This window comes from Bemisia tabaci, chromosome 1 (genome assembly GCF_918797505.1).
Source record: "Bemisia tabaci chromosome 1, PGI_BMITA_v3".
NCBI lineage: Eukaryota > Metazoa > Arthropoda > Insecta > Hemiptera > Aleyrodidae > Bemisia > Bemisia tabaci.
In genome coordinates, this window is record NC_092793.1 from 48,128,199 (window position 1) to 48,155,678 (window position 27,480).

Consider the following 27,480-nt stretch of genomic DNA (forward strand, 5'->3'; position numbering starts at 1 on the left):
CTCAATGTTAGACATCCACATAAGTTCATTGATGGAGACTCTATTGATCCGATGTGAATTTGATTTCTGAACTAAGTGAATCCTAAGATTATCTCTAACATTTACAGAAATTGCCCTCATAGAATTCTTGTTCGTCCGTATGTATAATTAAAAGATAAAAAGGATTTAAATATTGGCTCAAAGTTATACCATCGTGAATTGAAACTTTGAGGTTAACCCCGCAAGGAGGCAGTATTGATTTCCGAGCAACTGAGTGCTAACTAAAGCAAGTTCTTTTTGTTTGGTTTGAAACGAGGATGCAGTAGCTTTCTCGGGTTCTTGGAACAGAGCACGGGTTGCTTACAGCAGTTTGCACACATATTATATTCATGATTAGTCAGCGTAGTAGTGTGCATTTCTTCTCGATATGCAAAATCCTGGTAAAATAGCTTAGTTTGTGCGCTCGGTTCACTCGTGACCTTGCTGTATTCCTTGAGTCCGTTAGTCCATGAATTCTGAGCCTTTCCTCGTTCCTGGTATATTTTAAGATGAATGAGCTTGAACACAGGTTTTAATTTGAATTGAACAATATCATCAAATAAATCAACGAGTACGAGTTATAGGACGTATTTAAAAATGGGCGGAGGAAAATGGTGCGAATTGAAAACTCCATAGCAAGTGATTATTGAACTGATTAAAATCTCTCGTTCAAAGGATGCAGGGTTGCCCAAAAGGGGGGACGGCTGATGGGACCTTTGTCCCCGGGTCCCGGTTCAAATTTGCACCGAAATTGTTGAGTTACCCGGTACCTACCAGAGAAATGTCTTAATCTGCGTCGGTACTCCACAAATAAGCACAATTTTTGCGTCCAATCCAAGTTTGGGGGTCTTCCTCGTAGTCTCATGGGCCCCTCTGGCCCATCTTTTCTCGTAATTTTTGTTTGTCATGCTTGACAGGTCCCTATCCTGGAGGGAGATAGTTGTGTAAATATTAATGTTAACATGGGTTCCTGACAGGTACCGGCTATTCCGTAGACTTGAAATTTACTTTGAGTAAGCCCTAAATTGCATCTCTGAAGCCTGCAATTTTGAAAATTTCCCATGAGAGGCCCCTCAAACCTCCCTTCTCTGGCTTGGGGGCTTTCTTCCATAAGCCTGTTACTTTAATAAGTCCCGGAATCTATATTGTGTTTGAGCGGGTCTAAAAGGATATATACAAATGGCAATGTTAAATATACATATAAATATAGTCGGTATTCGTTTTATTTATTGCCAATACCATAATGGATTCAGATGCAAGTTCTAAGCGAATTTTCATCTGCGAATCTTCGAATCAGGATTATTATATTACAAGAAAAATATTCTTATACAAATGAAAGAAAAACAATAATAATTAATTAATTGCCTAAATTATTTAATCCCTTCATCTCATTGAAAATTAAGCGGTTGAAATTTTCGATGAGAGCCGTAAAAGCACCCAGAAAACATTTGCCGATTTTCCTAAAAAAATTTATGAAGTACCTACCAATATTAATAATGATGGAAAAATGACTCACTTTCAAAATAGCGACTCAAAAAACGCAATGGGTCAGTTGCGCTGGTCACAGAATTGTGTTTTGATGCTTGATTCTTGTAGAGTAGCTAAAAATATTAAGATGTGTCCATACAGGAACTTAATTTTAACTCAGATATCGCCCTTTGAAAATTTGGGTTTTTGACGTCATGCACCGGGGTAGTGACACCATTGGTTTCTTCCACCTTGCTTTCATCCGCGTTTCACGTAGAGTAACCAGTGCTAATACGTGTCTCTCCGACTGATAGAAGGAAGGAAGAAAGCAGGAGGGTGGAAGAAACCAAGGGTGTCACTACCGTGGTGGATGACGTCAAAAACCCAACTTTTCAAGGGCGATATCTCGGTTAATATTGGACAGATCATAATATTTTTAGCTAATCTACTAGAATCAAGCATCAAAACACAATTCTGTGACCAGAGCAACTGACCCATTAAGGCAAAATAATTAAAACACATTTTAAACCAGTCCTTTGGGCCCCTTGAAACGTAATCTGAAAAGAAAATTATCAGGCGGCAAATATTTCAACGAGAATGGGACGTTATTCGCGAAATTGATACATACTACACAACGGGAAATAGTTTTTGAACATCGTCACAAGTCATCCGGCCTTTTACACTGTTACTAGAACAGAATCGATGGAATTACAATCCTCCAGATGTTTCTTTTGATCATGCGATGCTGCTCTTTTAAACCCACCGAAATACCTACGCATACTGATGCTTAAATTTGCACGGAAATTGCCTAATTCATGCTATGAGTACAATCTTACTCATTTTCGTGTGTGTAAACAGACAACCTCTTTAAATCACATTTTATAGGTCCTTATCTGTTCTGCTCTAAGTTGAACACAGAGACAATTTATTTTGGAGACTTCACATTCACAATTTAGGCATGGCATTCGAGGAAGACAAAAGCTAAATTCGGGGGCTAACGCTATTTTTCACCTGATGATGCGGTTAATCAGCAACTTGATGAGCGCAGAATCAAATAAAATTTGCCTAATGATGACTGATGAATGCCGGAGTGAGTACTTTGCCAGACGATTTTTTCCCCAAACTAAGTCAGGGTCGCTGAATCAATCGCCCAGTTCTTGAAGTCGGGTACTAATTGAAATAAACAAGGATTTTGGCGGGTCTTTTTTCACGTAAAATGAAAATAAAAAGAAATCAGTGATGGAAGCTGCATCTCATGACAAAGTCTCTGCAATATTTAGGGATTTCCTTTTTTTTCGAGTTAGGCTGTTTTCAAATCGAGACTTTCAAGTTAAGACCCTCATTAAAAAGAGTCCCTTAAGTTTGTTTCAACCCTGATAGACGAAGATCATTTAATTGCTTTATTTAGAACTCGCCTCGATAGCAAGAATTCAAGGTCGGTAGACTCATATACCCTTCACGGCACATTATGGCTGCTTCCCATCGGTTGCTAACGCTTTCTCAAAAGGTCGGCTTATTAAAAAATGATGGCAGACCGTTTAAACACAAATGCCTTGACGTAGGTATTTGTGAAACTCAAAGGTCTCCGCCTTCACACGAACGTCGACAAGATTAGATCGTGGGACATCCACCTTTGAAACACTTACAAAAGCTGTATCGTTGTGATTTTTTGAGGAGTGTCATACTTTTTATCACTTTAAAAGCCGTCCTTGACACGCATACGTATGATTTAAAAGTAGCAAATACAAATAATGAATGCACATGATAAAAATTAAATAAACCATGAACGTTTAGGCTGGGAATATTCTCTTACAGTGTTTCCAGAACACTTGATAAGTGAAAGGGTCTTCATTTAATATGATTGGCATCATTGTAAGATATGACCGCGTTCAGAACTCTAAAATAAATCGTCCTGACCTTTGTAACAACCCCATCCCTCGACGGAAAGAAATTCCGCCAAAAAGCTCTCATTTTTTTACAATTCCTTTCCTATAAATGATCGTCAGTTCTTTCATTATCGGAGAAAAATTATCATCCATAGATTTGAGAAAAAGTAAGAATAATCGAAAACAAACAATCACATGGATGAATCAAAATTAAGTTTTTACGCCCAGAATCAAATCTCGGCCCTCACGGATCATAAGCATTTGAGCAATGATCTAGAGGACAAAGCTAACGCAGGGCTGAAATCGACGGAGCATCATGTTCACCCACTTTGGCTGGCGACCCTCTCGGATATTTTTGAGAATTTTATTTGTTGAATCTGCCGGGGTCCATTTGCAAAAACGGCAAGATAAGGGTCTATATAGTATAGTTTTTGATTAAGAAACTTTTGCCCAAATTCCGATTAAACTGTGGGTAGAACGGTGACTACGTTTTCTCCCCATTGATTCATGTCTTTAAAACTACCTTGTCTTTCAATTACGAAAACTTTTCCGCAGATGAGTACCCCTCAACTGATTTCAAAACCCAATCCTACAGATAGAATCTAATCCATCCCTTAAATGATTAAGGGTTTTTCAACGGTTCGATCACCGGTGGAATTTTCTCACATGAATGAGTCAAATTAAAAGTGAACAAAAATGTCACGCTACCATGTCACTGTTCTAAGGAATAACACCGTATGAACATTCGAGACTTGCCGAAATTCCTCCGAGAAAATGTCTATTTTCAAGGAGAAAAATGAATATTTTCTCTTGAAATTTGCAGATAATTTAGATCTGATAGCGAATTAAATTCTCTGAACAATTGGACGTTTTATGCTAAAAGGAAGTATAAGCATAGGGATTACGTGTAACATAGTTCATTCTAGAAGCATAAATACGTCCAATTTGATTTAAATATTCACAGGTTTCCTTGAAAATTTGTAATTTTACAGATGAAATTTGGCAACGTCTGAAGGCTCATACGGTACTAAGTATAACGGTGGCGGATAAAAGGAAAAAGGTTAAATGAACGCATAAAAGAAAAATTCTAACAACTGCAGCCGGCGCACATTCAAATTTGATTTACGAATTTGAAAAACAGACCATCGGTTTACGACTCGAAGTTCTCCGGGTGGTTCAGTATAATGGTTCACCGCCCGCTAGATCGAAGGATGAGGGCCAAGCGACAGAAGTTTAATTATTTTACAACCCATCAAAACGCGATCACGGTCCAATGTAGAGCAAAGCCCTGCCGAAAGTTCTCAACTTGAGGACGACTTGTAAACAACTTTCATCCGGGATCGAAAGTTGCTCAAGACGCCGTTTGCGGTTGAAAAGGACGCTGTGCTGGTTCCCTGTAACAATATCCCGCTCTAGGGGCCGTATTGAACATTGAACATTGAACAACGTTAGCGCCGGCGCTAGAGCTACCGACACACAGTGGATCGAGTCAATAGGAGAGGTCGGACAAAATTTGGAAACTTTAAACGCTTATAGCTCCGATTTTATAAAATTTTGAGGGACTAAAAGTGGTTTCATTGGGTTTCTCATCAAATTTTCTTCTAGGGTCACCCCTTAAAATTTAAAATGTGACAAATTTAACATAAAAATGTGCAGTTTTAGTAAAAAAATTCATATCCGACCTTTCTGGTTGACTCGATCCACTGTGCGGCATGACAGGCGGTCGGGTAGGCGTTGTTGGCTCTTGGAAGGCTTAATCCACTTAATTATCAGTATTGACTTTAGAAGTCGTCAATATACCAAAATGAAACCCATCTTTGCAAAGTTTTAAAGGCTGTCTCTTGGATTGGATTTATCTTTCTCATTACCCGATCTGAAGATAAAAAACTCAATTAACATAAACCAGGTCTGTAATTATAGGCAAGTTCATTGAATCAGAGATCTCGAAAGACATGCTGGCAAACCCGTCCATCAGCCTGAAAAAGAGCACGTCACCCGAAATCATGCAATCTACAGTACATACAACAGTACATTATATATACAGTATATAACGTGCATATCAGTATATGTAGTACATAATCTACAAGTACAGTACAAGGCACAGGGTGCCTTTACTTACGCGTCTGCAACAAAATGTTTAGGATTTTTCAAGACAATTCATTGACACTTCAGTTATACAATCCGCGATGTACCCGCGTCTAAAATTATGCAACTCTCTGTGCTCGCACACTGAAATTATGCAACCAACAGTGCATTTGTGCCTTAGGTTATGCAATTGGCGCTGGCGCTGCGGCACTCACCCGCAGCAGAGGCGATAACAGTTCAAATGTAGAAAAACATTGTTGCTAATTTGCTGGATCCGCCGATGAATTCACTCCTCATACGCGGTTTTCCGAAGGTGAATGACACAAATGGTCGAAATTTATTTTTTCATAATTTTCACGAAGTGACTTGACTGATAAAGAGACACATTAACGTTCTACTGGTATGATATATCCACGTAAGGCAGTGAGCTCTGCATGGCCGTGACATGCGCTGGCTCTGATAAAGCAGGATTAAGACAGATGCAAGATTTCCCTTTGATGAAACAACGGCGAGAGAATGAGTTTTTACTTGGCTCATCCTTCATTTGCACCTGAGTCCCGGGGAGTTCGTGTATGAGGTGTGCGTTCTGCTCCCCTCGAGCTTTTGAATCACGACCGAGGATTTATGTTTGTTGTCGGCAACTTATTAGCGAGCAGGAATTTATGTTTAAACGGCCGCGCAGGAAAAATTAAACAAACACCTTTTACTCGCACCTGCAGTCAATCGTCTTAATGGTTCCATAGGTACTCCTTTGTTTTCACTTTTTCAGTTTCATCACAATGGAAATAGGCACGGATGTATTATTTTTCTTCGTTTTAAAATTTACTGTTCCTCAATGAATGTACAGTGCTAAGAATTTGGTCTATTCCTCGGGCTAAAATTTGGTGGTAAAAAATGAGCAAAGCGCTGTGCATAAATTACGTAATCATCTATGGGATGAAGAAAAAATTGGAAAGAAAATATTCATAAGTTCACCCGGAAATTCGTGTTTTATCGAAGGAAATTTGGCAACGCCTGGAGGCTCATACGCCGTTTTTCCTTAGCCAGATAGCCGTGGGCATGATTTCTGCTAAAGGAAATAATTTCAAAATAAAAATGAGCTGGAGAGTCCGTTTTGATTTTAAAGGGAAGCGTTCTTCCGAACATTCACCCACTTGAGCGCAAGACACTGGAGAAGTAAACGGCGAGGGAGCTCTGACTAATGAGACCGCAGTAACAAGTCAACCGAGAGCAGTTTGATTGACCGACGTAGCTCCGCACAAAGCGTGACTTGTGAGCTTGAAACATAAATCAAAGGGGGCAATGTAAGAAAAGCCAACCAGTGCACGCTTATCCATTTTATTTACATTTTTTCATGTCGACTGCAATACGGGGACCGAGTTTTATACCCTCCATAGCATCCCTCATATTTTAACGGAATTGGCCTCATATCGACGGTGAAACTGCAGAAATGCGCATCTCGGTTAGTGGCATCGCGGACTTCCGGTCATATTTTATTTTGCACATGGAGAACTACTAAACGTCGTGTTTTGAAAACTTTAGTGATTTTTCTTCTCTGCGTAAAGAACATTCTGTAAAAATTACAAGATGTAATGTTGGTTCGGTCTCTCTTTTTTTTTAAAAAAACAAGTATAAAATGGGAGCGAAAATTTTGAAATAAGCATGTTTGCGTTTACACTGTCGAAATTCCGTATCACCGAGGAGAGCTGTAAATGGAAGGATGCATTTTTGAGAGAGAAAATGAACCCACTGGCATCCGAGCGGGCAGCATCGTTAAAAGAACCCTTTGTTGATCTTAAAACTGTCAAAAGTCATTCAAAAGACCCACAGAAATCGTTCATATGATACGAAATCCACCAGTTTCATCTTTAAATCTATGAAATGGGCCTTTTTCATTTCATGCTGGACAAGACAGCAGTACGTGCTAACCTCTGCATGTTTGCGCGGATGACGCACAGAAACTTTTAAGATTAAATTTTAAAATTTTAAAATTTTAAAATTTTAAAATTTTCTAAAATTTTAAGATTAAAAACTGGTAGAAAAGCGTACCACTTTACTCAAAACAGCAGTAAATACAACTCTCGCGAAAAAATGTGCACTGGAAAAAAAAAGAGTCCAGACTCTTAAAAACAAGAAAAATTACTCTTGATTCAATCGGATTTTTGCTTAAATCAAGAGCCAAGCCTCTTAATTTGACCGGATTTCCTTTTGATTTAAGAAAAAATCTGATTGAATAAAGAGTATTTTTTCTTGTCAATGTTTTCAAGAGTCTGGACTCTAGATCCAATATTTTTTTTCCCAGTGTGGGCTCGAAGTGCGCGAGGCATATTAAGGCAAAAAAGAGAGGGATGAAGTGATTCTAACCGTCACAGTTGTTGATTATCTTCCATTTTTGTATCCGATAACTCGAATAATAACTCGACCAATGTGTGATAATGTATAGGGTATGGGCTGGTTATGTGAGGGGGGGGGGGGTGTAAAAAAGGAGTAAGACTGGATCGCAACAGATCTAAGGCCGTGAGTGCTGTGACCCGTTACCGGGAGAGCTGGCTGATACTGCACGGGTACAATGGTAGACCGATTCTTGGCAACGATTCATCTCCATTTTTCATCACTTCCCCAAAACATATAGCCGCACTGCTGTGCTATGGAAAGACGCCGTATGAGTATTCGAATGTTGCCAAATTTTCTCTTAGAAAATATTTATTTCTACAGACTGTTCAGCATATTTTTCCTTGAAATTTCCAAAAACTTAAGATCAAACCACGAGCAAAATTCTTCAAAAAATTGGATGAAAAAAGTTTACAAATATTCCCAAAAATTAGAAATGGCTTAAATGAGACTTGGCAACGCCTGAAGGCTCACACGGCGTTCTTCTTCAGTACATACGGCAGTGTAGGACTTATCCTGTCTGCTACATGGGCGAAACTCAGAGTGGGAAACTTTCAAACTTCACTACTTCAGTGAGCCTCTCGCTTTGGACTGAAATGAAAGGTTGCGGATTGCTACCCTGAGTCCACGATGAGCCCACCAAAGCACGTATCTCACGTCCAAAACCAATTATCTTTATTTGAGACCTTGCAGACTTCCCGACTTACTTCATTTATTATTATCCTCTTTTTTTATTTTTTTGTGGAAAACTTATCAACTTAATGTCTTGGAAACTTCATTGATTTTTCTTCTCTGTTAGCGGAGTACTTCGTAAAAGCTTCAAGCTGTATAGTTGACCTGTTTTTCTTCGGATAAATATAATAGGAGCAGAGATTTTGAAAAACCGCAATGAAGATACGTTGTTTCGCACTTTAGCTATCGATATTATGCCCCAGTTAGTTTGTTGAAATGCCTTCATTGTGCCGGATGAAGTATGGGTTAATGCACTTTTCCCTTCATGACCAGCGAATCCAATGCGGGTGTCTGGTAAACTAGCAAAGTATTTAAATGGCTTCGACTCGGAATCACATGAAATCCTTCAGTTCTACCCCTCGAGCATTTCACGCGAGGGCAGCAAGTCACGAAGTCGAGAAAAAATTGAACATGCGATGAAAAATAAATTAAAGATTCCATGATGTGAGCTCGCGTCCCTCTTTCGCTCTATCTCCAACTTTTCTTGGCAATCCTCCTTGATGCAGAGCTTCACAAACTTCCTCAGAAGTTCAAAGAGATATTACTCAAACCTGCGGTATTCTCCTCCCGGTCAAGTTTTGCGATACATTTAGAGTCGCTCACAAACGGAAAGTAATTTTATAATATAAATATCATCATTGGTAATTATCGATAGTTAATTAGACGACTTTACCTCTTTTCAAATTCATCATAAAAAAGTCGATTCTCACTTGAAAGAAAGTCGTTGAATAGAATTCTATGTCTTATCAAACAAAAACATCATCGGTCGTTCGGTTACATGTAGTTTGCATCAGATAAGAGGAATTCTAAGACTTTTAAATCAACCATATCTTTATTTAATTTTAGCTGGCATTACCCTTAAAGCAATTTCACCGTCCAATGAGCCTGTTGCACAAAAGAGTACCTATATTGTTTTTTTAAAAAAAAAAAAAAAAAAAAAAAAAAAAAAAAAAAAAAAATTAAAATATTATTTAATTCTGCTTAAAGAAATGTTTATCCGAAAAATATCTCTCGACTATTGTAAATTTCTAACGAAGAGAAAAATTATTTGGAGTGAAAAGAAATTGTTCAAATTTAAGTAAATGTAACTTTGCCATCGATGAATAATTTGATCTTCTTTTAATTAAAATTAGATCCTTTAATTAATGTTTTTACTCAACATAAATTTTTTTTAATCAATTAATTTTTCTTTCTTAATTGTAAATAGTTAAAAACAACAAACAAACAAGCAAGCCAGATCCAATTGATCGGAAGCCTGCTAAGAACACTTCCTCAGGGGATGGGGCCGGTGTACTAAAGTTTTAGATGAAAGTCTGCAAATACATCGCATAACAGAACCAGACATCAAATTTAAAAAAAAGAGGAAAACTCAAGTGTCAAAGAATTTTTTATGACAACTACCCCTAGAAATCCCAAGCCAGGTCAAATGGACCCGACTATTTCTTCTGGGTAAGTCATAGGTCCGGCACATACGAGTTGTAGATGAAGATATTTTAATACATCCGTAGAAAAATCAGAAATCAAATTAAAAAAGAAAAAGAAAAATCGAGTGACAATATAACGGAAGAAAGGAGACCTGTGAGCGCACCTCCTTCTTTTACTTTTCTCCCGAATCTCAGCGACACCTCAGTGGCAGCACCGAGCGGAGCATTGCGAGTTCACGCCTCGCGCCATCGCGCCTTCGATTTTGCAGATATGCAACACGGGCATCCATCAAGTACGAATAGTTGTATCTCTGCGCCGTCATCAACACGCTTCTTTTCCCTTGCGCTGTTTCCAAATTGTGTAGGTTTCGTTTGTCTTCTTTGTAGTGATGCTTCAAGGGCTACGTGAGCAACACAGCCCAAGACAGAAGAGACATATTCGGGCCTCGTAATTCTGCTTTTCTACAGAATCAATTACACGCGTCACTAGCAGCATAGAGCAAAACAAGTTTACGCTTCGGGCTTGTAAAGTTGTTTGTGTTCTGGTTATGGTATCTTATACCTATCTTACTGCAAATATCTGGTTTGGTTGAGTTTTATGGGGGAGGGGGGGGGGGGGGGGGTCAAAAAATCGGAAAAAATGCGTTGTAAGTATTACTTGTACGGCCCCAAACTCGAATTTCATGCAATTTAAACGGATTAACGCTTACTCAGCTTGTTATATATCTTGTTAGCAACAAGTTTTGCTTGACGTTCGGCTACATTTTCAATATATTTCCTTTTCCTAAAGTAGTATTCCTACCTTGTATAGTTGCTCCACGTTTGAAAGTCAACTATTTGCCATCTTTTAGGTGGAAAGTACGGGAAAAAAGAAACAAAATCATGTATGTTGCGATGAGCCTGTAACGATATGTTTCATTGTGCAGGTGGTTAATGCTGATCGCGCAGAGAGGATACTAATACTTTTTGAGTAATATCGACCGACACGAGTCGTCCTATAAAGGTTAAAGCCCCGGTTGAACTTACAGCGGAACGCAACATAGTTGCCACCCTCACAGGAGCTGAACTTCTTCACGCGTATTTTAGTGATACCGGATCAGCACTGATGTGCTGAGTTTAATTATACACTTATATATTAACTCGGCCGATTTCTTGACTAGTGCCCAATCATCATGCTGGAAAGAAAGTAATTTCCTGCACATATAATATGGAATTTATTTTAACATTCGGTTGGGACGCATACAAGAGGTACAGTGACCAAAACTTAGGGTTGCCGAATGCCGATTACAAATCGATTACATTGATGTAGATATCGTTGATATTTTAGCGCGAATAATAGAAAATCGGAATCGATTTTTTGAACCGATTAACGATTTGAATTGGCAAATGATTCAAATCAAACAATTACTTTCAAAATTTGGCCCAAGTTTTGAGAGTATTGACGACAAGGACGGTATGTTGACCATTTATCATAATATCATTTAAGAAAAAAAAGATTTTAAGGAAAATCAATTTTGACCGCCGATTTTAATTAGTTTCAGCTTTTTTGTTATCAAATCGATTTTGGAATCTATTTTCCTCGGAAATTTACATTTTTACTAAACAGTTCCTTCGCTTGGGCTACACTGAGAAAAAGAAGTATGTTCTGAGCGACAGTTGTTTGTATACGGTGATCACAAACCGACTGTATGGTCGCAATTATTAAAATTATGGTAAATGCTACTAATTGGCCGGTCATCTTTACCCCCTACGTCATTATATGTCAAAAATCAACCAGACCAATCTCAGAATGTACCATCTTCTGGTACAATTGCCATACTTTTTTTTCAATGTATTCTTGCAACTTCTTTCCGAGTGGATTGGAATCGATGTTACATTATCCTTGCCTGAGTCGGAGGACTTGCTAGGATAGCGTAGTAGCAAAATCCAAGACTCATCCTGTTCCTATTGTTTTTTGCAACCAAAACGGCTTGTTGCTAATGTCACTGTTCGTTCTGTTTGTTTCAGGTGAGCAAAACTCTAGGAGTTTATCAAGCTAATTCGCCCGATCTATCTTTAAGGTATGAAATGTAACGATTAAGATTAATAGGCATTTCATTTGCTTTATCAATTAATATATGAGTGCTGTATTCACATCGTAGTATTTCTCGATATGATTTGGGCGGCGTATATTTTATAGATATTAAGGGAGAGTCATTATACATGAATCCAGAATGGACCACTGGATATAACACTCAGGTAGAGAAAAAGGGGACGAACAGAAAATGTCAGGGAATGAATGATAAAAACACATAAATAAATAAATGTTTTATTTATTTACTTTAATATCAGAGTAGCAGACGCAAAAAATTGAGAACCAGAGCATATAATTATTACAAGATCAGATAGGTTATATAATATCTTCAAAACCACGTAAGGTCTAAAAATCTACAACAAATGAAACACAATTTACTACATCCACCCTGTCCTTCATTCGAAAACTTTGCTGGGCTGCTAATCGAGGAAGATCTTCTTCCAATGAAAATCCGCAGTCTCATGCCACGAGAATATACATTTAATGTATGAATGTATAAGTTACATGAATTTATGTTTGTTCATCGAGTTACAAAAATATTAACAGAAAGGCTCGCGCCCCTTCAACATAAAGTTCATGATCAAATATACTTCCTCTTCTTCTTAACAATTATGAACGGCGTCTGTGCTATCCGCGGGTTTACTCCTACAAACACCATCCCTCCTTGAAAGGGCCACATAAGAGCCTCTTCCCTGTATCACAAAATTTGGAGCAGCATTTCTGGAGCTGTGCGTTTTGAGATGGGTCTTTCTTCACCTTGCACGGGCTCCCGTCAGGTATGCAACCTCCACTTGCAGATAAGACCATCCAAATGGCCGTAATCACGACGAACACAAACAAAACCAGCTTATGCATTGTCAGCCCTGTTTCGAACTTGAATCAGCCTTTAGGAGAGAGAGACGCAGAAAAATGGAAATGAATTCATCATTAATTTATGACAGTTTATACACGTCACAGGATGATGCTGTCACAGTGATGACAAGTTCAATTTATGAGGAAATACTCAAACGGTATCATCTGTATCAAATTTTATTTTATTCATAATTACCTTGGTGCATTGAGTTTTACGAACTTTGAGAACAAATCCTAGTATTCATTCCAGAAAAAGTCTAGTGTAAATTCGATGTCATGTTTTCCTTAATTTCCGGAGAAAATGTAGGAGTGCAAGGCTACGCGCGAATTGAATGAGGAGTATTGTAAGTCCGTGAAAAAAGGATCAATAAAAAAAAAAAAAAAAAAAAAAAAAAAAAAAAAAAAAAAAAAATGGCCCAGGCATGATGATTCTTGAATTCATAGTCATTTTTGGAAGTTGGCAGCGCTGTTTTCCCTCCATTTAAATGAATGTAAAATAATCGATTCTTAGTGAAGCACCTTGTCTCACCTAAAATCGATATTTTCCACGGATTTAAATGAAGGAAAAACGAGTTTACCGACTTGCATTATTACCGTTGCTTGAAGTTGCCACCAAGAGTTTTTCTCATCTCAAAATTCTAGGCAAATTTTTTTTAGAAAAAATATAAAAAATGCTTGGGTTAAGCAAAAAAAGTAGTGCCAATTAGACAGCGCCATTCGTAATTCGAGGAAACATATTTTTTCGTGGCAATTTTAAGATTTCTTTTTTTTCAATGATCAGCTTTTATTTAACAAATTTAACACCAAGAGTCAAAAACGTCTTAGAAAATTACATCAATCAAGAAAATATTGAAAAGAAGAAACTATAACCTCAACGCTATCGTCACAAATGGAGTAATTGAAAAATTTTAGGAGTTAATACTTTACGTACCAACGAATGTTCTCTTGCGATCCAGCAAGGTATAAAATCTATACTTCACGTTCTCGTTTGCTGAAGAACTCGTAGATACGAAGCACGTTTATTGATGATAATGTCAGAAATTGGCCACTATCGATCAAGGTCCCATTATGTTAACAACACCCGGATGTGGGTCAAAAATAATTAGGTTTTTTGGATAATGACGACATTATCCGAAGAAAAAACGGATGACATCAACATTAACGAACCAACCACCGACCACTACCCGACTCCTTTAAGTTAATATTGACTTTTATCAAATAGGTACGGTGATCAAAAGTGAGCTGCTGTGAATGAATCGAACATTTCAGTGAACTGATGAGCCCTATAGTAAAGCTCTTCTTACTAAGCTCAAGACTCAAGAATCAATTCTTTACGGGGTTTTTACATGGGTGGATTCAAATGTGAAATGAAACGGATTGTAGATTTTCTTGTACAGTTGAGGTGTTCTCGGGTTGACGCGTTTTGAAAAGTGTTACCTTGAAAATACCATCTCTTTTCTGCTTATACTAGCAATAATCGACTTGTTTTCGATTGTTTCCCTCGTTGTCAACTATTGTTGTTCTCCATGAAAAGTTGCATAGAAGAATGGCGAAACCTAAATAATATTACAGAAAACGTCGTTTTATAAGCAGAAGGAACGTAATTTCATTCAGGGTTTACACAGTTGGCTGAAACAATCAAATTCTTAATAAGAATAATTATACGCAGCAATTTCTGTCCTAAATTTTGCCGATTTTTACGTGTGAGCAGAAGAAATATCAGTGAGATTTGCAGTGAAAAATCCCCAAAAGTCTCCTGGTAACAATGCAGTGGGCCTGTTGCGACCTTCAGCTGCAGCAAGAAGAAGGGTACCTTCTTGTAGGAACCGGCTCAAAAATCACGATGAACGCATGGAGTAAGTCTGAAATACACTCCTAACTCCACAATCTACGTAAGAAATATCCGCTTTTTTAAGCATTTGGCTTCAAAAACGATAAGACGGCACAGGTGAACATTTTGTAGGAAAGTCGTTCCATCCAACCCTTGCGCACTACAAGATGCTACGAAATATTCAACATGGTTGACGCCAACCCGCCAAAACACACTTAACGAGACGGGATTTTATATAAACCGGTTTTATATAAATTATATTTATTTTTATATTTTCTTTGCATTGATAAAAACCACATGTTGCTACCTCGCGTTTTGCGTGTCGAAGTGTCAGGTATGTTGAATATTGCATAGCATCCTAAAGCGCAAATGTTGGATGGGACGACTTTTCTTGCGAAATGTTCACCTGTCCCATAGTATCGTTTTTGAAGCCTAGAGGCTTTAAAAAGTACGCGATTCTAACGCAGAATGTCAAGTTAGGAGTGTATTTCAGACTGTTCCCATATGCGGTCACCTTGATTTTTGAGCCCTTTTCTATTATAAAATAACTCATCTTTTTGTACTAGCTGAAGTTTACAACAGGCGAGTGGCAATTTTGCTACCCTGAAATGTAGTCATGTTCTTCCGTCAAATACACTACGAAATGTGACGTTAACAATACGCATGGTAGCTCTGCCGTGCTGAGAGGAAAGAACGTATGGCGTATGGCCCTTCACCCGTTGCCTGTTTATATACATTATACAACCGTTTTAAAGTCAATCTATGAATAATTTCCTCCCATTTTTTCGGAATTTTTTTTTTAACTTTAATCGAGAACAACTGAAAATTTGAGGAAAATATATTTTTAATTCGCTTCGAAAATAAATATTTTTCCAAGGGAAATTTGGCAGCAGGCGAATGCCCATATCGTGCCCCTCCTCAACACGGCATATTAGTTGTGACATTACATTTAGATCCACGCATTGATGAGGCCTGACTTATTTCGGAAAACGACGATACTAATTTATCATCAATTATATATCTAAAATGTGAAAATTTATCTTCAGAATTGAGCGCCCAACGGTTACCGTGAAAATGTTTCACGTTTCAGACTAGCTAAAGCTTTGTCAATGTTTTCTTCCAATTGTCCTGGCGTCTTTTAGATGGTTCAGTGCGGGGTCTCTCAAATATATTGTTTTTTTTTTTACCTGGCTCACTTAAATACAATATCACTTACAGGATTTTTTTTTTTTAAAAAGAGAAAAAAAAATAAAAAAAATTATTCTTACAATTTAACTCGCTATTTGAGACATTTTCCGGTAGAAGGGCGTATGAGCCTAGTACAATGCTCCTAAGATGGTGCAATTTGGTATAGCTTTTGCGGCAGATAGAATTCATTCACAGTCAACTTACTTCCTTACAATAGTGAGGAAGAACTCGGAGCAGCCTCAAGGAAAAATTCGAAGCAGAATTGTGGGATAAGTTACTTACAACTGGACTGCGTTACGCAGAAAGGAGCCAAACCACATCAGCTGTTGCCAAATTCTATAGGGCGGTTTAATTTTTTACATGAAAACGATTGTACGTATTTTTGTGCAAATTTCACTGAATTTTCTGCGTAGTACAAAGAAAATCCCTTTCAATTTTCAAAAACATCCGCAGAAAGGTCCTCTTGTAAAAAATTAATTTGCCCGGTTAAATTTGACAATCGCTGATGTGGCTCGGTTCCTTTCCGCTTAACGCGGCCCAACTAGAGTCCCTTTATACTGAAAGTCAAGACAACACCCCCGCATGGAGTCACAAACGGGAATAAAGATTACACAAATTGAACGTTTTTCGTAATCTTTGATCGGCCCATTCTCAAATTTCTTTCTCCGTTCTTTCTCTCATTCCGCGTTTGTTCCTTGTCGAACCCTTACTTTCTCGGTCCATTCCAGATTATAATCTTTGCAATTGATGAAAATGGAATCTTTATTCCCGTTTGCGACACACAGATTAGTCCAGATCGCTAACATCCAATCTAGCCAATGCTTCAGAAGCGTGAGTAATTTTTGCTACAGGTTAGGCAACTTTAGAAAATTGATGGCACTACCAGTAGTGAAAGAACTTGACCGGATCGAGAGAAATTTCCTATTGAATCTGATTATAAAGCTTGAAAAAAGTATAAATAGTAATGTGTAATAATGGTTTTTGATCAAATAAGATTTTATCAAGTACTGTTATGCTAAGTATTCTGTTCCAATATTCTTACAACAGTTGGTAGCAATTAACTGCTCTCATGGGGGCCTGGCGGGAATTCAAAACTAGGAACCAAAAGTCTCATTTTGGCAGGATTTTGCTTTAATTTTCGGTTTCTAAGGCTTTAAACTTCAAAAATATGATATATTATAATCTGCAAATTTTTTCAATAATGTTATCTACTCAGTATACTGATGAACTCTGATTTGTTTATTTCCACCGATAAAGCACAAAAACATAGCCCGATTATACGAATAAAGAAGGAGAATTAATTAAAATACGGGTAAACAAGGCTGAAAATTATTGAAACACTTAAAGGCAGGACGTTTCGAGCTGCTACCAGCTCATTTTCAGCTGCAAAAACACATGAAAACAAGTAAAAAATTGAGTGGCGACCTGACCCCAGCCGTTATTATGAGTGGTTACGTGATAACGGCTGAGGTCAGGTCGCCACTCAATTTTTTACTTGTTTTTATGTGTTTTTGCAGCTGAAAATGAGCTGGAAGCAGCTCGAAACGTCTTACCTTTTAGTGTTTCAATAATTTTTAGCCTTGTTTACTCGTATTTTAATTAATTCTCCTTCTTTATTTATTTCCACCTTAATTATTTAATCTGGAAATATTGAACCACATAAATACTGAGAAACTAATTCTTGAATTCTTCGGAACGTTTCATCCCACAAAAATCTGAAAAAGAAGTATTCTCCCGCCGAAAATCTGCTGAAAATAGCCAAAATTTCAGTTTTGGTTCCTAGTTTTAAATGCCCATGGATTTTCCCGCCAATGGCGCTCACAAAACTACTCACGCTCCTCCGCCGATGTTAGCGATCTGGACTAATCTGTGTTGCGACACCGCACTATGGTCCGAATAGCCGGTTTAAGCGGCAATAAATCGAAAAAGTGAAGTTTGGAAAAAGTTAGATTTTAAGAGGTAGATCGATAGTACATACTGTAGAGAAGACTCCTGTAAAATTTCACTTCGATTAAAGCACTAATAAAGATGTGACAAGCCTGGGAAGTGCGGCGCGCGGAGCACTTTATGAGTGCGATTCCAGTTACCGAGCGGCAGTGCTGTGTTTAAGGGCTTGTTTTCGTCGTTTCACCGTACCTGAAAGTGTTTGGGCACTTGATTCACAAAATACAAGATAAGTTTAAGATGTTTCATGCTGAAATTGTTCTTTTTCATCATATCTAATGTTCTAGATTAACCCTTAGACATAGTCACTTTTTTCAATAAAATCGCAAAAGTAGGACCCAAAAAATATCTTTTGCACCTCTGAGCACCTCGTAATTTTACTCGGAAGTTATTGTCATGACTCTATACTACCTTTTAGTCTGAGTGGCAGAACCATAGTCCACCATAGCCTCAAGTTATTTCTCATGAAAAATGACGTTTTCGCGTTTCTTATCACTTACTACAATTAGCTATCATATGCCATTGACGATGACTTTTATCATGTTCCATTGTCATATTCTAGCAAATCGAATGCATTAGAGCCTAAATCTGCCCAGGCAGAATAATACGAGTTGATGGGGTTGATCGGGACCAATTGAAACTTTGTGCTCAAGAACAGCAAAGAATCGCCTCGGGAGGCTACTTTGAGGCCCCGTAAAAGTTTTTTTTTTGACGTTTTAAGTGTTTCAAACATATAATCTATCAGTGTAGATATATGTTAGCATAAGTTTAGCTTGGCAGACGAAAACAAGTCTAAACGGTTGATCGGTGGGACTTGAAAGTAAGGCTCCCGAGCAATGAAATTGTCTTAGGAAGCCACTTTGAGGTCCCGTAAACGTTTTTTTTTTACGTTTACCCATGTTTCAAACAAATAATCTATCAAAATGGATATATTTAAGCTTAAGTTTCGCTTGGCAGAACGAAAACAAGTTCAAACGGCGATCGGTGGGACTTGAAAGTAGGCCTCTGGAGCCATGAAACGTAGTAAGTATTATCCTGAGCTGTCTTTTTCAAGTTCCCTTGATAGTAGTGTTTGACGAGGCTCTACTTTTAGCTTCTTATAGTCCATCCAATGTAAAATTAATTTTTAAACTTATAAAAAAAAAAAAATTCTACCGAGAATCGAACCCGGGACATCAAGAAGATAAGTGAGATGCGATGCCAACTGATCCACCGCTTCATCTTGGATTACCAGCCTCAATTTAAGGTTTCTGAACAAATTATTACCACAGTTATATAAAGTATAAAAATGTTAAAAATGGATTTCTCCTGAAGGATATTAGCATTTTTGCACTCAGCGACCCTAAAAACCCCTGAAAACTCATGTTGCGAGGTTTAAACATACGTATTGTCATGAGAACGGAGTTCCCCATGATATTACAATCGTTCCGTTGCTTTCGCTATGGGATTCCCTATACCTCTGCGACCTTGAGCGTTTCGCCCAGTCTCCGATTTTTGGTTGATTTTCCGATGTATCAAAAACCGTTGTATTTTTTAGCCAATCATGTCTCTACGTCAAGTTGTGTTGATTGCTAAAATTCGCTTTCAGCGAGTTTTTTTCCACCTTGAGATGTCCCGTCTGACTGGCAAATCTGCGCAGATCCACGAAGTTCCGTTTTTAGGCAAATTCTTTTTTTTGGGAGGTTCTGATTGGTTATTTTTCGCCATCAGTTTTCTGTTCGTTGGTGCAAAAGATCGCCTACCTCGTTGCTCTTGAGAAGCCGCCATTATCCCACCTCAAATTTTACAAATAGAAATAAAGAAATTATAACTATTGTGCAAGGTGGAAAACTGCTCTGGAGGACCCGTTACGGATATATGAGCCAAAATCGGAACTCGATTGATTGATTTATTCCATGAATACAGAAATATTGCCTCAGCTTACTGCCGCGATGGCAAATGCCTGCTGATATGAACCTTGAGACACATGATAGCATAGGCAAACAATGTCTCACAGAGAAAGGCGCTTAGCTCGTTTCTCCAGAAGCTACGAAGACGCGAATCGCCGAATCGCTCAAGGACAACTCTTGTGATAAGTCCCGCCCATCGTCCGAGTCTTTTAAATGCTATTTTTTTCCCGTCCATTCGCTGATCTGTGATAGCCTAGTCGACTGAGGCGCCCCATATTTTTGATAAGGTGCGGGCAATAGGTGATCGGGAGTTCGATACCCGGCGATAGGAGATAATTTTTAATGGTTGTATTGAATGTTTTAGACCAATCATCAAAAAATAATTAATACTAGATGATAAATGTACGAACATTTTCTCGTGAGTTAATATGTTAAACAAAAATACTGGAATATACCTCCTTCATATAATCAGCCAGATGTTCCCCCAAATTAATGACGTTATTTTCTTTTTTCAATAAAGTTAATTTGCATTCAACGTTCGTAAGTTAAGCAAAAAGTACCTATTGATACAAATAGAAAGACATGAAAATAGTATGCTAACATTTCAGTTGTTTTTTTTTTTTTTTATTTATTTTTTTGTTTTTTTGTTTTTTCAATAAAACAAATTGACTGGGACTAGAATCATCGTATCTCTGAAGACAAAAGCTAAGTTTTTTGATACAGAAATACTAATATATTCTTCCTTTATATAATCAGGGAGATGTTGACCCAAATATTGATGTATATTTTCTCTGTTCGCCCAAATTAATGATGGTATTTTCTTTTTTCAATAAAATTAATTTACATTCCACGTTCTTAAAGCAATATTTTCTCCAAAATTCAGCAAAAAATAACAATATATACCTACGCAAAAAGTAAATAAATAAATAAAGCAATGACATGAAAGTAGTATAGGTAGTACACATGTAACATTTCGGTTACATCTATTTGAATGAAAAAAATGGCAACTTAGGAAGCACATAGGTCACTTATCGACGGTGAAACTACCAAACCACGTATCTCGGTTTGCGACGTCGCAGACTTCCTGTCATACTTTATTTTTTAAATGAAAAGCTACTTAACGTCCAGTCTTGAAAATTTCCGTGATTTTTCCTCTTCGTGCGGAGAAAATTCTGTGAAAATTTCAAGGAATGATATGATTTGGTCTACTTCAAAAAAATAAAATGGGAGCGGAGATTTTTAAACACCGCAAACGAGATACGTGGTTTGGTAGTTTCACCGTCGTTATGATGCGTATTCGGGCATATGCGTAGAGTAAAAATATCATACTTTACGCCGAAAAAACGAAACTGAAAGTTAAATGCGTTAACTTCCAAAAACCATACATAATCCAACGAAAATAAATAATTGGTAAATAACAGCTTTCTTGTATGCAAAGAAAAAAAATTAAAAATGTTAAAAAAGAGATGTCGACACAAAATTACATAGCCTCTTCAATTCTGAAGATACTACAAACGAACTGTACCTACCTTAAAATTTTCATATCCCAGAAGCAAAAGTTCCCATGACGAATATTGCTATCGCTAGCGATTGCAAAAACCAACTTGTTTGATTTAATGCCGCTTAAACCGGCTATTCGGACCATAGTGCACCGTGGAGACCTAAAATACGGTAACCAATCAGAAATAGATTCACATTGTCCTGATTCTCAGTATACAGGGACTCTAGGCCCAACTAGAGAACTACTTTGTACAATCTTAGCTGCATTGGAAGTCTCATACGCCCTTTCACCGAAAAATGCCTCAATTATGAATCGATCAATCGACGACCGAGTGGTTTACCTGAGATTTCTTGACCTATCTCAATCACCTGGTCTCCTTGCAAGAAGAGAGATACGAATTCGACACAAGTACCCTCGATTTCAGGGGTTTTCCCACGAAGGAGGCTGACAGGACGATGTCATTAGAGGATAAGTAGCTGTCAACCCGTCGGAATAATCGAGCCCTCCATCGGAGCTTTTGCCGCGCAAGTTGATGCCGGGCAAGTTGCCAAAATTTTGGGGTCAGAGCCCTCGCGACTGGTCCCTACTCCCGATGTTCTCGGAAAACCACAGCGAAAACAAGTCATTACGTGCCTTGTACGAACGCCTATTTCCGCTCGGAACATTAGATTCGAGGGTGCTCGCAGAAACATTCAGATAGCCGTAACTTCCACCATCTTCGACGTAATAAACGGAGGATTTATCAGTGGCGGAAGGGCATAACTCCCGTTTTGAGGGAAAACGCCGTATGAGTTTCCCAATGCTGCCAAAGTGCCTTCGATTCACCAACCATAATTCCCAAACCATCATGTTTAATCCTTACATCTCCTTCGATCCTCTAGAAAAAAAATTGCATGGATTTAGAGTCCAGGATCTTAGAAACATTGACAAGAAAAAATACTCTTGATTTAATCGGACTTCATGCTTGAAACAAAAGGAAATCCGCCCTAATCAAGAGGCTCGGCTCTTCGATTTAAGAAAAAATCGGATTGAATCAAGAGTATATTTTCTTGTCAATGTTCTTAAGAGCCTGGACTCTAGATCCAAGCGGATTTTTTTCCAGTGATTGAACTTAAGAGGACTGATGGATATCTTTACTTTGAAATTTTTAAAAAAGACGAACTAAATTGCGGAGGTCACCCATCAATTATTTCAGGTACTTAGGAGAGGTTCAAGTATCACGGAAGCTTCTTAAGACCGAAAAGAGATCGACGCTTGCCTTGTGGAGTCTTAGTAAGAAGGAGGGGGAGGGGGTGTCAAGCTTTTATTGCCCTTTTTTTTGAAAAAAAAACATACCTACATTTTCCAAAAAAAATATATTTCCAGCTATTTTTCAAGCTTTTTTCGTTATTTTATGAAAGGGGGGGGGGGCGAGGGATGGCTATAACAGTCTTACGTAATTTATAAAGGGAGGATATAGGTTGCTTACGGATATTTCATAAAGGGAAGAGTTAGGGAAACATGAAAGAGAGAGAGAGACGGGTGGAAAATTTTGAAAAAGTGCTTGACCCCCTTTGGTAACCACGAAGAAAATTCTCTGCTAAATTCAAAGTGGAAAACTCACTGTTTACCAGGGGAAATTTGGCAGCACCTTTGTTATCATTTGGCGTTTTTCATCGACACAACAGGTGCTCTACATCTTTGGATGGGTTCTTTCGTCCATATATATGTAATTTTGAAGAAGAAACATGTAAGGAAGGAAGGATTTTGGCTGTACTACTTTGTCTGGGACCCCTGATCTATTGACAATATCGATTACGAACAAGATCGTTCGGGTGATGATATTTGCGGGCGAAAAGTCGATTCTCAATGCTGCCGTGCTATGGAAAAACGTCATATGAACCTCCAGGCGTTGTCAAATTTCCTTTGATAAAACACGAATTTCCCGGTAAATTTATTAATATTTGCTTTCCAATTTTTTCACATACTTTAGCTCGCAATTTCACCTACAGTTTCTGAAAATTTCAAGGAAAAATATTCATAACTTTTCCTCAAAAATGAACATTTTATCGAAGGAAATTCGGCAACTTTCGAATGTTCATACGGCGTTCTTCCTTAGCACGGCAGAATAGGTCAGATGCACGGTTTCGCGGATTCGCAGCGTGTCGGGCTCGTTTTAATTAAATTTCAGATTGTGGCCACGCGCGGCGCCGCACAGTGAATCAGAGAGGTCGGACATAGACTTTTTGACTAAAACTGCAAATTTTGATGTTTATTTCATCTCGTTTTAAATTTTAAGGGGTCCGTATAGAAAAAAATTTCACGAGAAAACCAATTAAACCGCTTTTAAAACCTCGAATTTTTGTTGAAACGGAGTTATAAACTTAAAGAGTTTCCAAATTTTGTCCGACCTCTCCCGTTGGGTCGATCCACTGTGCGCTGCGCGGTGCCCAGGGCGGAAATGATGCGAAACCATAAAATTGGGCGTGGTTGATTGCCGCCTTGACGCACTCTCCGTGCATATGCAAAGTGTGCAGTGCTGCCGACACACATGATTAATTGAATTTATCAATAAATAGGGGGGAAGTGGGGATAATTTTATATTTTTATCTGAGTAATTTTTTTCAAATATTTTTATTCAAATTTTTGTATAAATAAGACATAGCCCAGGGGCACTGACGGAGTCATCCTTTTCATGTTTCTTGCAAATGAAAGCAACAATTTGATGTTCAAGAAATACCCCAAAGTGCAAATATTTGTGATCAGAGGGTGGGCGTGTTGCATAAAAAAATGAATGAAGGTGCATCTCTCTGAGTTTTTACCTAACTACAAACGACAGTATCGACCACTAGACAGTGCATGAAATTAAAACCACCATATTTGTTGCGTCATCAGAATTTTGCGTAAAACACGATGAGAAGATTTAAAATTTTCTATGAATTCACCTCGCACGTGAGAAAGTGGCGTTTTTCGTCTACTGCTATTCACACTTTCCACTTACGGGGAGCCATATATGTACAATACTTCCAGTCAAATCAAGCATTAAACTAACATTTATATATTTTACAATAGAGGGATATGCCTGATGCGTGCTGGCGAGAGCAAAATGTTGTCCGAACGGTCACGCCATTACATCGCTGAGCAACGAAGAATCCTGCAAGTAAAACTCGTTTCACTTCCATGCGTCTATTTAAAGTTATTTATAAGAAATGTAAATAAAGAGAAGAATATTAGTTGGGTTTTACGTAAAGTTTCCTCATTTGAAATGACAATAATTCCAACAAACTGTACAATAATATTGAAATCATAAGTTGGAAACCGCCGACGCTGCAAGTTTGAATAATCGCGTCAAACACAGTGCGGCCGGCGCGGCGCAGGGCTGGTGCAAAACGCATAGTAGCGCCTTACAAGACCGCAGGATACTTCATGCATTGCGCGAACAGCACGGTGCGCGCAAGGCATAGTAGCGCCTTACAAGATCGCAGGATACTTCATGCATTGCGCGTATACGACGGTGCGCGCCCAAGTCGTCAAAAAGTTTCATTTTCGTGCTGCTTTTTTTGGACGAGATTAAGGTATTTTGCAGGATGAAGGAGGAGGGAAATGTGTATGAAACCAACCTCCAATTTTTGCCGAACACGTAAGTTGTTTTCGATGACCGATCGGACCTACACGTTGATAATTTTATTCATGTTTACCGTAAGCAAGAGGTTTGAATTTTTTATTCACTCGTGTCCATTATCCAGTGGCAAGGCAAGGCAAGGATGGAGCGCTTGGAGCGACAGAACCAGGTGCCGTTTTGCCAAAAGCGCCGAAAAGGAAGGAAAGGAGAGAGGAAGGAGGGAAGAGAAAAGGCAATGGTAAAACACGGAAGGAGGAAGAAAAAGGAAAAAAGAAAATAGAGGGAGGACTGTTATAAGCGAAAGAGAACACGGGAGGAAAGAGAAAAAAGAGGGATAAAAGGGACTGGGGAAATAGAGACGAGGATGAAAAGTATTTACACGAGGACAACAAGCGCCTTCATAAATAAAAAATCACCCTTAGAAGCTTAATTTTAAAACAAGAAGGCGCCTTTTGGCGGCGCCTCTTTCTAACCAATGTTTTATTTGGGAACAGCCTTATGGGCCGAATCGGTGCATCATTTAAAAACCCAATCAACAGTATGGCAGCGTAGATTAGCGAGTAATACAGTTGCTTCCAATGGGACTGCATTTTGCAAAAAGGAACCAAGATCATTGCAATGTTGCTAAGATTGTGCAACTTCTCTTGTCTTGGAAGAATAACCTGGTCATCTATAAACATTTTCTATTTCACAAGCTACAAACTGTAAATTTAAGACCAAAATTACCATGTAAATTCCATATTTTTGCATGATTACAGTAATTTTATTGCAAAGGGTGAAGTCGCACAATCTTAGCAACATGGCAATGCTTTTGGTTCCTTTTTGCAAAATGCAATCCAATTGTTCTTTGATGAGGACTATCGACGCATGGGGAGCGTCCTCGTTGTGCAATTATGGGTTACGCGCATAGTTTCGCACGCGCATGAAAAACGCCTTCATTGTGGGAGGATACTTTCGAGCGTGCGGCCGCGGAGGCTGAATAGTTGCATCCTTTAAAAACCCGATCATCGGTGTAGCAGCGTAGATTAACGAGTAATGCGCTTATCTTACTTGAGATTGTCTTTTGACGAGGACTATCGACGAATGAGAAACGCATTCATTGCAGAACGTTACATCCTAGCGTGGCCTCAGAGGCCGCATAGTTACATCATTTAAAAACTCAATCAACGGTGAGGCAGAGTAGATAAGCGAGTAATGCGGATACTGCTGACAAAGGAAGAGACTCTTCCTGATGAGTCAACTCCTGTGTTTACTGTTTACGCTCACAGGAGCGTAAACACAAAAGGTGCATGTATAGGTGAGTTATTTCTACGTGAAAAAATCCCCCGTGGCGTCACTGAGCATGTCTAAAAGAGGTCTTTTTTTTTTTTTTTTTTTTTTTTTTAAAGGAAGAGAGCCCGTGCCTTTGCCCTCCAGATAACTCCGTAAAACTTTTCAGGGGCCCCTAAAGTAGTCGCCTTTGACTTTTGGGCGTTCTCAAAATTTCAAGTCTTTATCCCGATGTGTTAAAGGTTCATAGCGGGGCTCTTTAATAACCCTGTGCATTTCCTTTCATATATTTAATAGTTTGCAGGGGAGAGAAACTCATTTTTATTTATTTATTTTATATTATTTTATTTTTAATTTTTTTTTATTAGTTTTTAGTGAGCTTCCACATGGAAATATACACTTTGTTTATACAATAAATACATGGGAAAATACAAGCAACCGAGAAACTTGTAACTTATTTACATGTGGAGAAACTTATTTGAGCAAATTTTTTGTTTGGACAGGGCTCAGCAGATTCAAATTACTCACAGCCATCTTCGGAGCTCTCCCTGGACGAAGAGAAGGAAGCCATTCGCCGCGAGAAGGAGCGGCAAGCGAAAAGTCAGCTTGACAGGGCCAGGGTAAGTTGCTCATTTATTTTATTCAAATATTCTTTGACAAACTGGCGTTTCTGATCTCGCAGTTATCATGATCGAAGTGCAGAACCGCGTATCTCCATCGCAATGTTTCAAAATTTCCGCTCATATTCTATTTTTTCGATGAAAAGCAAGCCAACTTCATAACTTGGAATTTATCCAGAATATGCTACTAGCAAAAAAGGAAATTTAAGGAGGCTGATTAGTTTCCAAAAGAAAAATAGAGGTTGACAAGAAGTCTACAACGTCGCGAACTGAGATGCGTTGTTTTGTCCTTTGGTCATCGTTATGCGCAAGACTCCCAGCTTCTGAATGGGTCGGTTGTGCGCAAGTGATATTATCACGGTGGGCACATCATAAATATCTGAAATCCACTACATTAGCACACGATCTGCTTATTTTGTGACATTGAACTTGACATGAAGGATAGGATTCGCTAGTTTCCTAAAAGATCGTTTTGGGTAATTTTTGGCCTCTTTTCGGGTCTAGTACTGGCCTAAACATGGGTCTGAGGGCCAACTTTGGTGAAAAATGCGGATTTTTTGGCACTTGACCCTATAACCCGCAAAACTCGCAGTTTTTGCCAAAATCGGCCCTCAGACCCATGTCAAGGCCATTGAGGGTTTTCAACGTCTGCGGGTAGTTTTTCTCAGTTGCCAGCATAACCAGACCGCGTAGACAAATTGCAAATTT

General features: G+C 38.5%; 1 protein-coding gene across 8 annotated transcripts in view; it reads left to right on the plus strand.

Annotated features, from left to right (window-relative positions):
* The window catches only part of Ca-beta (Calcium channel protein beta subunit), a 328,761-nt gene that overhangs the window by 258,321 nt on the left and 42,960 nt on the right, over positions 1 to 27,480 (plus strand). For all 8 annotated transcript variants that reach the window (XR_011900186.1, XM_019054128.2, XM_019054127.2 and 5 more), the window contains one exon: positions 26,656 to 26,772. Coding sequence is in view for 7 of the 8 variants with exons in the window: in XM_019054128.2 (XP_018909673.1) it covers positions 26,656 to 26,772 (117 nt within the window). In the remaining variant the exon portion in view is untranslated. The remainder of the gene's footprint in view (positions 1 to 26,655; positions 26,773 to 27,480) is intronic.